General features: G+C 42.0%; 1 protein-coding gene across 10 annotated transcripts in view; it reads right to left on the bottom strand.

Moving 5' to 3' along the window:
- The window catches only part of plpp5 (phospholipid phosphatase 5), a 207,390-nt gene extending 197,014 nt beyond the window's left edge, over positions 1–10,376 (bottom strand). The window contains exons 1-9 of one of the 10 annotated variants that reach the window (XR_011480606.1): positions 10,175–10,374; positions 9,237–9,356; positions 8,032–8,140; positions 7,647–7,737; positions 6,435–6,640; positions 6,089–6,259; positions 2,388–2,492; positions 1,109–1,286; positions 363–614 (exon numbers count right to left, since the gene is read on the bottom strand). Coding sequence is in view for 9 of the 10 variants with exons in the window: in XM_023996917.2 (XP_023852685.1) it covers positions 548–614; positions 1,109–1,286; positions 6,089–6,259; positions 6,452–6,640; positions 7,647–7,737; positions 8,032–8,140; positions 9,237–9,307 (876 nt within the window). In the remaining variant the exon portion in view is untranslated. Of the gene's footprint in view, positions 1–362; positions 1,287–2,387; positions 2,493–3,645; positions 3,793–6,088; positions 6,260–6,434; positions 6,641–7,646; positions 7,738–8,031; positions 8,141–9,236; positions 9,357–10,056 lie in introns of those variants that run through there. The other 9 variants (XM_070445680.1, XM_070445684.1, XM_023996917.2 and 6 more) reach the window with 9 other exon arrangements.
- Between the last annotated feature and the right edge of the window lie 3,490 nt (positions 10,377–13,866).

The following is a 13,866-nucleotide window of genomic DNA, read 5'->3' as shown; positions in this document are numbered from 1 at the left end:
TGAATAGGCTAGGTGTCAGTCTGTGTTCTGCTTCTCCTACATAAAGACACAATGTTCCAGCTTTTAACCAGTGGAGGCTGGCTCATAATAATGGCTGGAACGGCACTAATGGAATGGCATCAAACACATTGAAAACGTTTGACACCATTCCACCAATTCCGCTCCAGCCATTACCACGAGCCCATCCTCCCCAATTAAGGTGCCACCACCCTCCTGTGCTGTTAACATACTGTGCTGTGGAACATAAACCACATGGATGATTGGCTTCAGCGAAAGCATGGGTGAAGTTCCCTACTTAACAAAAACTGTAGAAAACCATATTGACATTTGACAATGTAAAGAAAGTCTGCTGAATCCGTACATTCCCTGTTAACAAACTTTATTGGCACAGTATCGTAAACAACGTACTATACATACAGTATCTGTAAGTGCATTAAAAAAGGAGACATCCAATTTTGGCATCTTAAGTGATCAAGAAAGACTCCATATGATTCATTCATTTTCTCATTCGATTTGGATTACTCTTAGATTTGTAAAACCGAGAGTGCTAGCATGTTCCCTTGCTTGTGATCCAACGTAACCGTGGAGGTCCTTTCACTTCTATACAATTGGTCCTTCAAAGATTAGAAACATTGATATTAGCATGACAGCCTGGGAATGCAACCCTGWTTTTACAGTAGTACTCTTAATCTTCTTGGAATAGACCAACAGACAGCACTGATTGAGTGAGGAGCAGACTACTTGGTACCRCTCCTCTCCAACTAAAGTTGTTTGTTTGTTTGTTTTTCCACAGTGGAGGTCTGGATCTGCAATCATAAGGCTGATGGTCTAGGATCAGGTGGGGGACCTGTCCATATAAACTTATTCATCATGATTTGAARGTAAAATGAGAGGTTGTGTCCCAATAACCTCTCCTTTCTCCCAAAGTGTGCACTTGTTCACTTCCCTTCATGGATTTGAAAGGAAATTACTGGTACATGGAACTCTAACACATACACCAATCCAATGCTTTTACATGTGTGGGGATTATTACACGAGTGCACACTACAGGAAGAAGGAGAGATTATGGGTATGCAGCCAGTACAGAAGCAGGCCTGGGGCTCCTTACAGAGGCAGAAGGTATCCTGAGTTGGCCTGCTGCTCCTGCTGCTTGCGCTCCTGTGCCGCCGGGACTACTTCCCTGTGCAGCAGGGGCCTGTGGCTGTCTGAGTCACTGAGAGACGGGTAGTGCTGCCAGTAGCCCAGACAGGCAAACACCAACCCCAGCAGAGAGCCCACCAGGACATCTGGAGAACAAAAATATTAGAATTATGTTCAGTTTACATTTATATTTCAGCAATTTAGTGCAATGTGAAGTTCATTAATGAATGATCTGTAACCAGCCAATATAATTGTAATTTGCCACACTTGAAACAGGGGTTGTGTTGATAGTGGTTGGCATTATTTTGAAAATAAAGACATCAAAAGTTGATCAGGGCTTGTGAAAGCCAATGACAAAGCCTGAAGGTCAAAGCAAAGCCAGTCGCCATGCGGGATAAGGCAACACTTTATCAATAGGCCCATTACAGTGAGAATGTAACGGGCTCAACCTTCTACTGTAACATGAGAAAATATTATTATTACTACCTATTATCAAGAAGGGGTAATAAGGGTTGTACACAAACGTACGATGCAACTCTGTGACATATACAGTGCATAAACCTAGACACAATACCCCATAATAACTGTCCCCTCCATCGCGACGTTACCTGAAAGCCCATCTGCGGCCCGCTAATCGTTAGCTGTCTTATCGGCTGCTATCTGAATAGGTATATCGGACAATTTTCTTGGGCCACTATAACTATAACTATTTTGCCAATTGGATTGGTCCCCTCTACCACACGGAACMCCACTAATCTACCGACGGAAACGCACGAGGTGGCTAAAAACAAACCTTCATCTTCTGCCAGCTTGCTACCCATAGCCCGGCTAGCTGTCTGAATCGCCGTGACCCCAACCAACCTCACTACTCACTGGACCCTTATGATCACTCGRCTAAGCATGCCTCTCCTTAATGTCAATATGCCTTGTCCATTACTGTTCTGGTTAGTGTTTATTGGCTTATTTCACTGTAGAGCCTCTAGCCCTGCTCATTATACCTTATTCAACCTTTCAGTTMCACCACCCACACATGCGATGACATCACCTGGTTTCAATGATGTTTCTAGAGACAATATCTCTCTCATCATCACTCAATGCCTAGGTTTACCTCCACTATATTCACATCCTAACATACCTTTGTCTGTACATTATAYCTTGAAGCTATTTTATCGCCCCCAGAAACCTGCTCCTTTTACTCTCTGTTCCGAACATACTAGACGACCAGTTCTCATAGCTTTAAGCCGTACCCTTATCCTACTCCTCCTCTGTTCCTCTGGCGATGTAGAGGTGAATCCAGGCCCTGCAGTGCCTTGCTCCACTCCTATTCCCCAGGCTYTCTCTTTTGATGACTTCTGTAACCGTAATAGCCTTGGTTTCATGTTAACATTAGAAGCCTCCTCCCTAAGTTTGTTTTATTCACTGCCTGAGCACACTCTGCCAACCCGGATGTCCTAGCCGTGTCTGAATCATGGCTTAGGAAGACCACCAAAAACTCTGAAATCTCCATCCCTAACTACAACATTTTCAGACAAGATAGAACGGCCAAAGGGGGCGGTGTTGCAATCTACTGCAGAGATAGCCTGCAGAGTTCTGTCCTACAATCCAGGTCTGTACCCAAACAATTTGAACTTYTACTTTTAAAAATCCACCTCTCTAAAAACAAGTCTCTCACCGTTGCCGCCTGCTATAGACCACCCTCTGCCCCCAGCTGTGCTCTGGACACCATAYGTGAACTGATTGCCCCCCATCTATTTTCAGAGCTTGTGCTGCTAGGTGACCTAAACTGGGACATGCTTAACACCCCAGCCATCCTCACCATCTTAAATAAGCATGCCCCATTCAAGAAATKTAGAACAAGGAACAGATATAGCCCTTGGTTCTCTCCAGACCTAACTGCCCTTAACCAACACAAAAACATCCTGTGGGGTTCTGCATTAGCATCGAACAGCCCCCGTGATATGAAACTTTTCAGGGAAGTTAGAAACCAATATACACAGGCAGTTAGAATAGCCAAGGCTAGATTTTTCAAGCAGAAATTTGCTTCCTGCAACACAAACTCAAAAAAGTTCTGGGACATTGTAAAGTCCATGGAGAATAAGAGCACCTCCTCCCAGCTGCCCACTGCACTGAGGATAGGAAACTCTGTCACCACAGATAAATCCACTATAATTGAGAATTTCAATAAGCATTTTTCTACGCTGGCCATGCTTTCCAMCTGGCTACCCCTACCCCGGTCAACAGCACTGCACCCCCCACAGCAACTCGCCCAAGCCTTCCCCATTTCTCCTTCTCCCAAATCCAGTCAGCTGATGTTCTGAAAGAGGTGCAAAATCTGGACCACTACAAATCAGCCGGGCTAGACAATCTGGACCCTTTCTTTCTAAAATTATCTGCCAAAATTGTTGCAACCCCTATTACTAGCCTGTTCAACCTCTCTATCATGTCGTCTGAGATTCCCAAAGATTGGAAAGCCCACTGGTTCCAGGTCATCTACAAGACCCTGCTAGGTAAAGTCCCCCCTTATCTCAGCTCACTGGTCACCATAGCAGCACCCACCTGTAGCACACGCTCCAGCAGGTATATCTCTCTGGACACCCCCAAAGCCAATTCCTCCTTTGGCCACCTCTCCTTCCAGTTCTCTGCTGCCAATGACTGTAACGAACTACAAAAATCTCTGAAACTGGAAACACTTATCTCCCTCACTAGCTTTAAGCACCAGCTGTCAGAGCAACTCACAGATTACTGCACCTGTACATAGCCCATCTATAATTTAGCCCAAACAACTACCTCTTCCTCTACTGTATTTATTTATTTTGCTCCTTTGCACCCCATTATTTCTATTTCTACTTTGCACATTCTTCCACTACAAATCTACCATTCCAGTGTTTTACTTGCTATATTGTATTTACTTCGCCACCATGGCCTTTTTTTGCCTTTACCTCCCTTATCTCACCTCATTTGCTCACATTGAATATAGACTTATTTTTCTACAATATTATTGACTGTATGTTTGTTTTACTCCACGTGTAACTCWGTGTTGTTGTATGTGTCGAAYTGCTTTGCTTTATCTTGGCCAGGTCGCAATTGTAAATGAGAACTTGTTCTCAACTTGCCTACCTGGTTAAATAAAGGTTAAAAAAATAAATAATAATAATGACAAAGCGAAAACAGTTTTTTWGAAATGTTAGCTAATTTWTTAAAAATTWAAWACAGAAATACCTTATTTACGTAAGTATTCAGACCCTTTGCTATGAGACTCGAAATTAAGCTCAGGTGTATCCGTTTTCCATTGATCATCTTTGAGATGTTTTTACAACTTGATTGGAGTCCACCTGTGATAAATTACATTGATTGGACATAATTTAGAAATGCACACACCTGTCTATATAAAGGTCCCACAGTTGACAGTGCATGTCAGAGCAAAAACCAAGCCATGAGGTCTAAGGAATTGTCTGTAGAGCTCTGAGACAGGATTGTGTCAAGGCACAGATCTGGGGAAGGGTATCAAAAAATTGCTTCAGCATTGAAGGTGCCCAACAACACAGTGGCCTCCATCATTTTTAAATGGAAGAAGTTTGGAACCACCAAGATTCTTCCTMGAGCTGGCCGCCCGGCCAAACTGAGCAAGAGGGGAAGAAGGGCCWTGGTCAGGGAGGTGACCAAGAACTCTATGGTCACTCTGACAGCACTCCAGAGTTCCTCTGTGGATATGTGAGAACCTTCCAGAAGGACAACCATCTCTGCAGCACTCTAGCAATCAGGTCTTTATGATAGAGTGGCCAGACGGAAGCCACTCCTCAGTAAATAGCACATGGCAGGACACTTGGAGTTTGCCAAAAGGCACGTAAAGGACTCTCAAACCATGAGACACAAGATTCTCTGGTCTGATGAAACCAAGATTGAACTCTTTGGCCTGAATGCCAAGTGTTGGGTCCGGAGGAAACCTGGCACTATCCCTACGGTGAAGCATGGCAGCATCATGCTGTGGGGATGTTTTTCAAAGGCAGGAACTGGGAGACTAGTGAGGATCGAGGGAAAGATTAACAGAAAAAAAGTACAGAGATCCTTTATGAAAACCTRCTCCAGAGCGTTCAGGACCTCAGACTGGGGTGAAGGTTGACCTTCCAACAGGACAACAACCCTAAGCACACAATGCAGGAGTGGCTTCAGGACAAGTCTCTGAATGTCCTTGAGGGGCCCAGCCGGAGCCCGGACTTGAACCCGATCGAACATCTCTGGAGAGACCTGAAAACAGCTGTGCAGCGACGCTCCCCATCCAAMCTGACAGAGCTTAAGAGGATCTGCAGAGAAGAATGGGAGAAACTCCCCAAATACAGGTGTGCCAAGCTTGTAGCGTCATACCCAAGTAGACTCGAGGTTGTAATTACTGCCAAAGGTGCTTCAACAAAGTACTGAGTAAAGGGTCTGCATACTTATGTAAATGTGATCTGTTGTTTTTTTTCGTTTAAAAAAAATAAATTTGCAAACATTTCTAAAAACCTGTTTTTGCTTAGTCATTATGGGGTATTGTGTGTAGATTGAATGAAAAAACTATTTACTCAATTTTAGAATAAGGCTGTAAAGTAACAAAATGTGGAAAAAGTCAAGGGATCTGAATACTTTCCGAAGGCACTGTATWTACACATTAAGCTTTAAAAGTATTGGGACAATGACATATTTTGTTGTTTGGGAGATTATGTACAAAAAGTGTTGTAATTCCTAAAATGTACCCTAAAATTAAAGCTGACAGTCTGCACTACCTCATAGTCATTGTATCATTTCAAATCCAAAGTGCTGGAGYACAGAGCCAAAACAACAAATGTGTCACTGTCCCAATACTTTTGGAGCTCACTGTATATTTATGTTCAAATTGTTACCAAACCCTTTAGTTCCACACTTCAATCAAAACTCTTAGTTTCTGCCGAGCGTTAGCTATCAAGCTGTCTACCTTGCCAGTGATGCTTGTAGTCGCAGGTCCTGGACATGGCGATGAGGATGGCAAAGAGGAGAGGGGCGAGGAAGGCACAGAGTCGCCAGGCTTTGCCCCGTCCTGCTGGACTAAAGCAGTGCAGCTTCCCCGCCACATACAGAGCAGTGAAGCCCAGACCAGCAAAGGCAACTGAGAAGGCAGCACATCGAGAGAAAGGTCAAGGTCTTGGATATATACAGTATAATGTAGTTAGCTGACCTAAAGAACGGTTTGTGACATAAAAGTGTTGCGTTAGTTGTCATCAACTGGCGCCAGCTGTCATGAGTGTTACTGGTAAAGTGTGTGTTTGCATGCGTGCATGGACCTTAGGTCTGCTCTCACATGATGAGTGTCCGCTAGGGAAGCTCTTCCTCCCCTCCTCTACGGTGTCGGGGTCTCCACTGCATTGCAGCTCCGTGTTCATCTGACCATCAGGGAAACAGCGGTAGAAGAAATCTGGCCGTGGCCTGCCCACTGCCAGTTTGATAGCGTTGGTGAAAACCCCATTGAGTACCAGAGTCAACGTCACAGCTGAAAGGAAGACAGAGACTGTATGAGACATCTTTCGTATTCTGTAGTATGACGTGACAATATTTGACGTGACAATATTTGACATGTAAGTCAATCAGAAAGAGACTCGTGTGGCCTATGTGGTCCAGCGGTTACAGCCACTGACCACTGTTCGTCTCCGACCCACTGCCCTTTCCCTCCCCAACACTTTAATATCTCTTAAATTTAGCCCATAAAATATGAAAGGATTGGGACTGCCTCACTCATTCAAAATATATATATTTTTAAATGTGTCTTGTACTTCATACTGTGTTGCTCATCATGAGTCAAAACATCTTCATGGGTTATCTACAGTAAAAGTAGATATGAGATTTTCATGTAAAAGCAAGCTTATCTTAGTTCTTAAAAATGGCAATAATTTGTGAAACAATTTATTGCCTTGAATGTTGTCTATGGCTGCGTTTAGACAGGCAGGCCAATTCTGATCTTTTTTCACTAATTGTTTGACCAATCAGATCAGCTCTGAAAAAAATATCAGAATTGGGCCGCCTGTGTAAATGCAGCCAAAGACTTTATGGTCTCAATCATAACCCCGCCCTCTGCGGAGACTGAAACTACAAGATGCATCCGGTTTTCAGGGGAAATGGAAAGAGTGCCTTTGAAGCGACTTCCGCTTTTGGACGTTAACAACGTGACGCTCCATCTTAACTCCTCCTCCACATTTACTGGATTGGTTAAACAGTGCAGAAGATAACATCCCCTGACAGTTGTTTTTTTCTCATCAGGACCAGAAAGAAAGAAATGCAGCTTAGGCATTTATTTTACGCCTGCTACGTTAGGTTACCCTAACCCTAGTCTCAACCACAACCCTAACTCTAGCTTCGTGTCCACATCCCAGTTAAACCTTTACCCTCAACCATAGTTAATTAAACTGTTATCTTGCCTTAAAGGGGAGTCCAAATCCATTGAGTTTGCCTACAGGTACTTTGCAGAAAGGAGAGGTTTCTGAGCGTGACACTGTACCTACCCAGAGAGGCATCCTTAATGTCCCTCTTCTCTGTCTTGTTCAGAAAGGCAAACAACATGATGACAGCCATAGGGATGAAAAGTGCTATGCTCTGCAAAACAGAGGGAAGGGAAAAAACAGTTTTATTGTGCATGAAAATTACTCAATCCAATTTGTTCTGATAATCATTTTGATATTGAAACCAGACTGTCTTGACAAAATTCAGACCCAAAAAAGCAAGCCTACAAGGCGACAGTGACAATAGGAAAAACTCCACTTGGAGAGGAAGAGACCCTGTTAGGAACCAGACCATTGAGAAGAAGTTCATTTTCTTTGGCTGGCTGCTGTAAATACGTTATTATAGAGGTTAATTATGCAGACTGTCATTAGTAGTACTGGTACTTACAAACATGAGTTTGGTAGGAACGTGGTCATTCTCCACATGGTGGAACTTGTAGAGCCACATCTCCTCTGGCTGGATCTCACGAGAGAAAGGAGGTAGCACCTCCGTCACACTAAAAGGACAGAGAGAATCATTGGCAGCTGTTCTATTATTACATAAGGAAATAGCTCCAATATACTACTATGGTGATTGATTATCATAGGACTTGTAAAGACAGCACAAACAGATCTGGTACAAGGCTGGGCAACAGCACCTATACACATGAATTTAAAGTTGCTGTAAGCCTACTGTTAGGAATAGTCGATTTGCTAAGGTGTGGAAAAATTATGGATGCAAAGACAAGGCGAAGACTTCTGTAATTTTCAAAGGTTAATAGACAGAACTTGTGCACAAGTGAGATCGGTACGATACTCAGAGGAGTTCACAACAATCTGACCCTCAAGGCCAGAAAGCTACTTAAATACTTGTTACATTTGTATTTATTAGTGATCACCATTAGCTGCTGTCAAGGCAGCAGCCACTCTTCCTGGGGTCCAAACACATTAATGCACATCACACCAAAAATGTAACAGTACATCACATAATATTATTACACCACTACAACACAAAATGTATAGTACCACCATACAACAATAGTACAATATACGTGTGTAGAGTGCATGTGTGTGTGTGCGTATGCATGTGTGCCTGTGTGTGTGTCTCTTCACAGTCCGCATTGTTCCATAAGGAGTACATTTATCTGTTTTTAAATCTGATTTACTGCTTGCATGAGTTACTTGATGTGGAATAGAGTTCCATGTAATCATGGCTCTATGTAGTACTGTGCGTTTCCCGGAGTCTGTTCTGGACTTGAGGACTGTGAAGAGACCCCTGGTGGCATGTCTTGTGGAGTACTGTATGTATGGGTGTCTAAGCTGTGTGCTAGTCGTTTAAACAGACAGCTCGGTGCCATCAGCATGTCAATACCTCTCACACAGACAAGTAGTGATGCAATCAATCTCTCCTCTACTTTGATCCAGGAGAGATTGACATGCATGTTATTGATGTTAGCTCTCTGTGTACATTTAAAAGCCAGCCTATCTCTCTTCATTCTCCAAGACCCTGGGCCCTGGTCAAAACATTAATCAAGGTTGTTGTCCAGACCACTTGGGTCAGAGTGAATCGTATATTTGATACTCCATCTCTATCATTAAAAACCGCCAACTTACCAGAACACTGCAAACAACAGTAGACGGGTCAATACGTCAAAGACGAAACAGTCATTTAGACTCCTCCTCATCTTCTAGCCTAGCTTGTCATCAAACTAGCCCAGGGGTTCTGCTTAGGGCCTAAAGGACAGGAGGAAAATGGAGACATGTCATAAACTATAGAAGAGTTGGATGATTCAGGAGGGCCCAACTTTGAAAGTCCTTTTGTCAGACTACAACATAGTTATTAAAAGTCTGACAGACATTTTTATCAGTGAGTCAGTGAGTGAGTAAATGAGTGAGTGAGMAAGTGTCATCATGGCATGTCGCTGCCTGTATGATGCAAAGAAGTACATTCCTAAATGCATCAATGGATATACAATGTTTTCAATTTGTTAAACAACTACTGAAGCCACCACTATGCATTGCTATCACCAAACGGCCAGTGCTATCCGGCTTCCTTGGGACGTCCCTACCCTAACCTCTTACCATTTTAAAGGGACGTTCCAAAGATCCCAGCTTGCAAGGACTACCACCAAACAAAGTGACATCAGTTTTCACTTTCTTCAAATTAGCAGACTACTAAATTAGGCCTAAATAATGCTGTACCATGCATAACATAACCCTGGGCAACAGGCAGAGAGAGCAGTTGAACATTAAAGCTGTACCGAATGTAAAAATGACACGTAGCCTACTGATACAGCACGGCATGTATGAGTAAACTGCGTAATTCAGCCAAAATCCAATTATTTGGCTCTTTAAAGTTCAGGCAGACAGCCAAATATAYGAGTTACGGTGGTTTACGCATCGGATTACAGAGTAATTTTCATAGAATACCTACCAGCATGCCACAATCACATCTGACTGGATACTAGCTTGTACATCCGCAAACACGATACAGTAGGCTTCGCCGGTTCTATCCCCCACTCCCTTGTTTTTACGCAGTATCGTATACAGACCTGTGAGCGCATCAAAGTATTCTAATCTTCGTCGGCTGTTGAACTGTTCCGGTAAAAAATGGAAAGAAAAAGCATATCAAATTATTGTAGTCATCGTTTCACTACTATTGTTGCGTCCGACCAGGTAACTCTGGTACGACCTGCTATGCAAGGGATCATTATGAAACTGACTGAATGCGGAAGACAATACAATCCTTGCCTGTCACTACATTAGAGTGACATCTAGAGGAATAGGCTACACACCTCATCAGGCCTGAGTTGTACCAATTTGGTACACCAATGAAATTAAATGGCATAAACAGAGGTGAATATTCAGGTAGCCTACATACATTTTTTGTATCAATCTTCATTGTTTGTAATGGACAATTTCTGATTTCTGGAATAAATGTCAATGTATTTGTCTTTCTTGTCTTTCTTGAACGTGTGATGTAGACTACACAAATTACTGTTTGAGGCCCTAGAGGGTATTAACAATCTGTCACATAATTTAAAAACCCCCCATCAAAATCCGTCAGTTTAAGAGAGATAGGGCTACTGTATGTTTTTTTGTTTGTTGCATTACCGAAGACTGTTGGCCTTCTGCATCTGCGGAAGGTGGGCGTTCTACAGTGGTGTTTGTCAGACAACGAGACATCCCGAAAACGTCTGTAGCGTCTGAACGGTTTGACCTAGAAACAAATATGGATTTATGAATGTGTTTTTTTCCCATTTATGAATGTGTTTTTCAATGTGTTTCAAAATCAAACAGCTAAATGATCCATRGTATGACGATCTTAAAATAAGTCCATGTGTTAGCTTTGCAGATGATGTTAATAAGAACAGATTATCTGACACCAATCTGGCTATTATGTTAATAATCAGGCCCTCCTAATGATCTCAGCTAATACAGAGCACAGAAAGGAGTAGGAAAATTAATCTGAAGTCAAATGAATCCATGAAGTTGGCCAAGGTAGCTTCAATTCATGATTGACTCCGTGTTTTATGGAAATCTTTGTGCAGCGCTACTAGCTCCCCCTATGGCATATGATGTCATTCCAGATGTCGATTAACACTACTTGAAACTCTCAGTTGAAGCACTAGTAAAACAGGCTCAACCAGGCATCTCACTTATTTTTTTAAATTTAACCAGGCAAGTCAGTTAAGAACAAGTTCTTATTTACAATGACGGCCTACCCCGGCCAAACCCAGACTATGCTGGGCCACTTGTGCACCGCCCTATGGGACTCCCAATCACAGCTGGTTGTGATACAGCCTGGAATCAAACCAGAGTCTCTTGTGATGCCTCTAGCATTGAGATGCAGTGCCTTAGACTGCTGCGCCACTCAGAAGCCCAAAGGTTATGCAAGGCATCAACCACTATCTGTGGTGAAGTTTCACCTAGGTACAGATCTAGGATCAACTTCCCCTCCCCCAATCCTAACTTTAACCATTAGTTTGGAAAATGCAATGCTGACCCAAGATCAGTATCTACGGGGAAACTTCACCCAAGTCCATGTAAAGAATCAACCACCAGAGGGATACACTCCTCCCACCCCCAAATCCCAGACATGGGCAGTTTGGGATTGGACATAATTTACTGTACCGACCCCCCACCTTCACTGGAGGAATACTCTGAACAGGGCTTTAGTTTTAGCAGGGCCTAGTCTGAGAGAGAGAGCCTTATGTTTGAATACAGTACATCCATATTGTAATATGGATGTACTATACCACCTACTGCATCTTGCCATCTTTATGTAATACATGTATCACTAGCCACTTTAAACAATGCCACTTAATATAATGTTTACATACCCTACATTACTCATCTCATATGTATATACTGTACTCGATACCATCTACTGCATATTGCCTATGCCGTTCTGTACCATCACTCATTCATATATCTTTATGTACATATTTTTCATCCCTTTGCTCTTGTGTGTATAAGGTAGCTGTTGTGAAATTGTTAGGTTAGATTACTCGTTGGTTATTACTGCATTGTCGGAACTAGAAGCACATGCATTTCACTACACTCGCATTAACATCTGCTAACCATGTGTATGTGAAAAATACAATTTGATTTGATTTSATTTGTAATAGTAATTCCAGGTGAACAAAAAGGAGAGCAGTCATTGATAAAGTCAAAATCAATCCAGTTTAATTACAAGTTGCAACCTCCAGCACAGAAGCAGAGAAAATGTCTATCTCGCCTTCTCTAAGCGGGCCTTTATATTCTAATCGCACACACCAATGTTCTGTAAACACCCACCGGGAGGCTTGTAGGAAGTCACAACATCTGCTGATACAGAATCACACAGTGTCACAGAATACAATAATAATCAGTGGCCTTGGTCCTTGTACCTCCAGTCTGGCGTCAATCACTATCAACAGATATGAAAACAATCCATAACATTCAGTATCAAGTCTAGTGACCAATAACCTGTACACAAATGACTGTCCCAAATATAACACTGGAAATCATGAGTATTACATAAAGGGAAAACATATAAATATGCTAAGCATTGTGTTAATTCCTCTTAACTGAATATTAACTTAATTAATCTTGAATGTCCACATTACACATATTAATAACTGTACTGAACTGAAGGACAGTGAACAGTATATAGTATGTGCTTTCATGCAAACATGCTACATTTAAATACAGTGGTACAGGCATTTTATTACTGCAGGTTATCTGACAGGTTATCATTTCCAGGCTCTTTTTATTTTTCTGTGCTCAGGCACAGACAAGTAGCTAATACCTTTAGACTAAACTCTGTAAAGACAGACCAAGAGGGAGGATTAGAAAATKATTACCTAAAAAAGTCATTCTAAGGCTGTAAATAAATCAAACCGGGTTAACATGTGTGTCTCCAGTCTATTGTCTTCACAATGAATGTGTCTCCTGACCTTATTCAACCTCTGCAGAGTTTAGTGGTTTGCTTAAGGGGAATTCTAATCTCTGTTAGTGGTCACAGAAACCCAAAAATATGACAGCAAAATACCCCAATGCTAGATGGTTGTTATTATGCACGACGGAGCAGAGTAGAGCAGAGGGAAACGACTGTACATACATATGTAAATGTCAACCATGCAGTAAGAATCACACAATACCATTAGCATGTTATATAACGTGTAGGATATTGTACTGTAATTGTACTGAAAGTGTGAATCCCTGCAAAATAATGAAATTAATTAATGAAGCTATTACATGTTACAAACACATGGGGCCGATGTTCTCTCATCAGTTTACCGGCAAGTGCTCTGGTGTCTTTGCTGCTAGGGGACACTGGCAGGAAAAGCTCACAGGCACGTGTTTTTAACCCCCCCAAGTCAACTGATTGGTCTGTGTTCCCATCTATGGCACATTTCAAATTAAATCAAATAAGATTTTATTTGTCACATACACGTGTTTAGCTGATGTTATTGCGGATGTAGCGAAATGCTTGTGTTTCTAGCACCAACAGTGCAGTAATATCCAACAAATCATATCTAACAATACACACAATCTAAAGCAAAGGAATGGAATTAAGAATATATAAATATTTGGAGAATCAATATCACAGCGGCATAGACTAAGATACAGTAGAATAGGATATAATACAGTATATATACATGTATATATATATATATATATATATATATGAGATGAGTAATTCAAAATATGTAAACATTATTAAAGTGACTAGTGTTCCATTATTAAAGTGGCCTGT

Source organism: Salvelinus sp. IW2-2015, linkage group LG11 (genome assembly GCF_002910315.2).
Source record: "Salvelinus sp. IW2-2015 linkage group LG11, ASM291031v2, whole genome shotgun sequence".
Classification (NCBI taxonomy): Eukaryota; Metazoa; Chordata; class Actinopteri; order Salmoniformes; family Salmonidae; genus Salvelinus; species Salvelinus sp. IW2-2015.
This window is presented reverse-complemented; position numbering and strand designations above follow the sequence as displayed.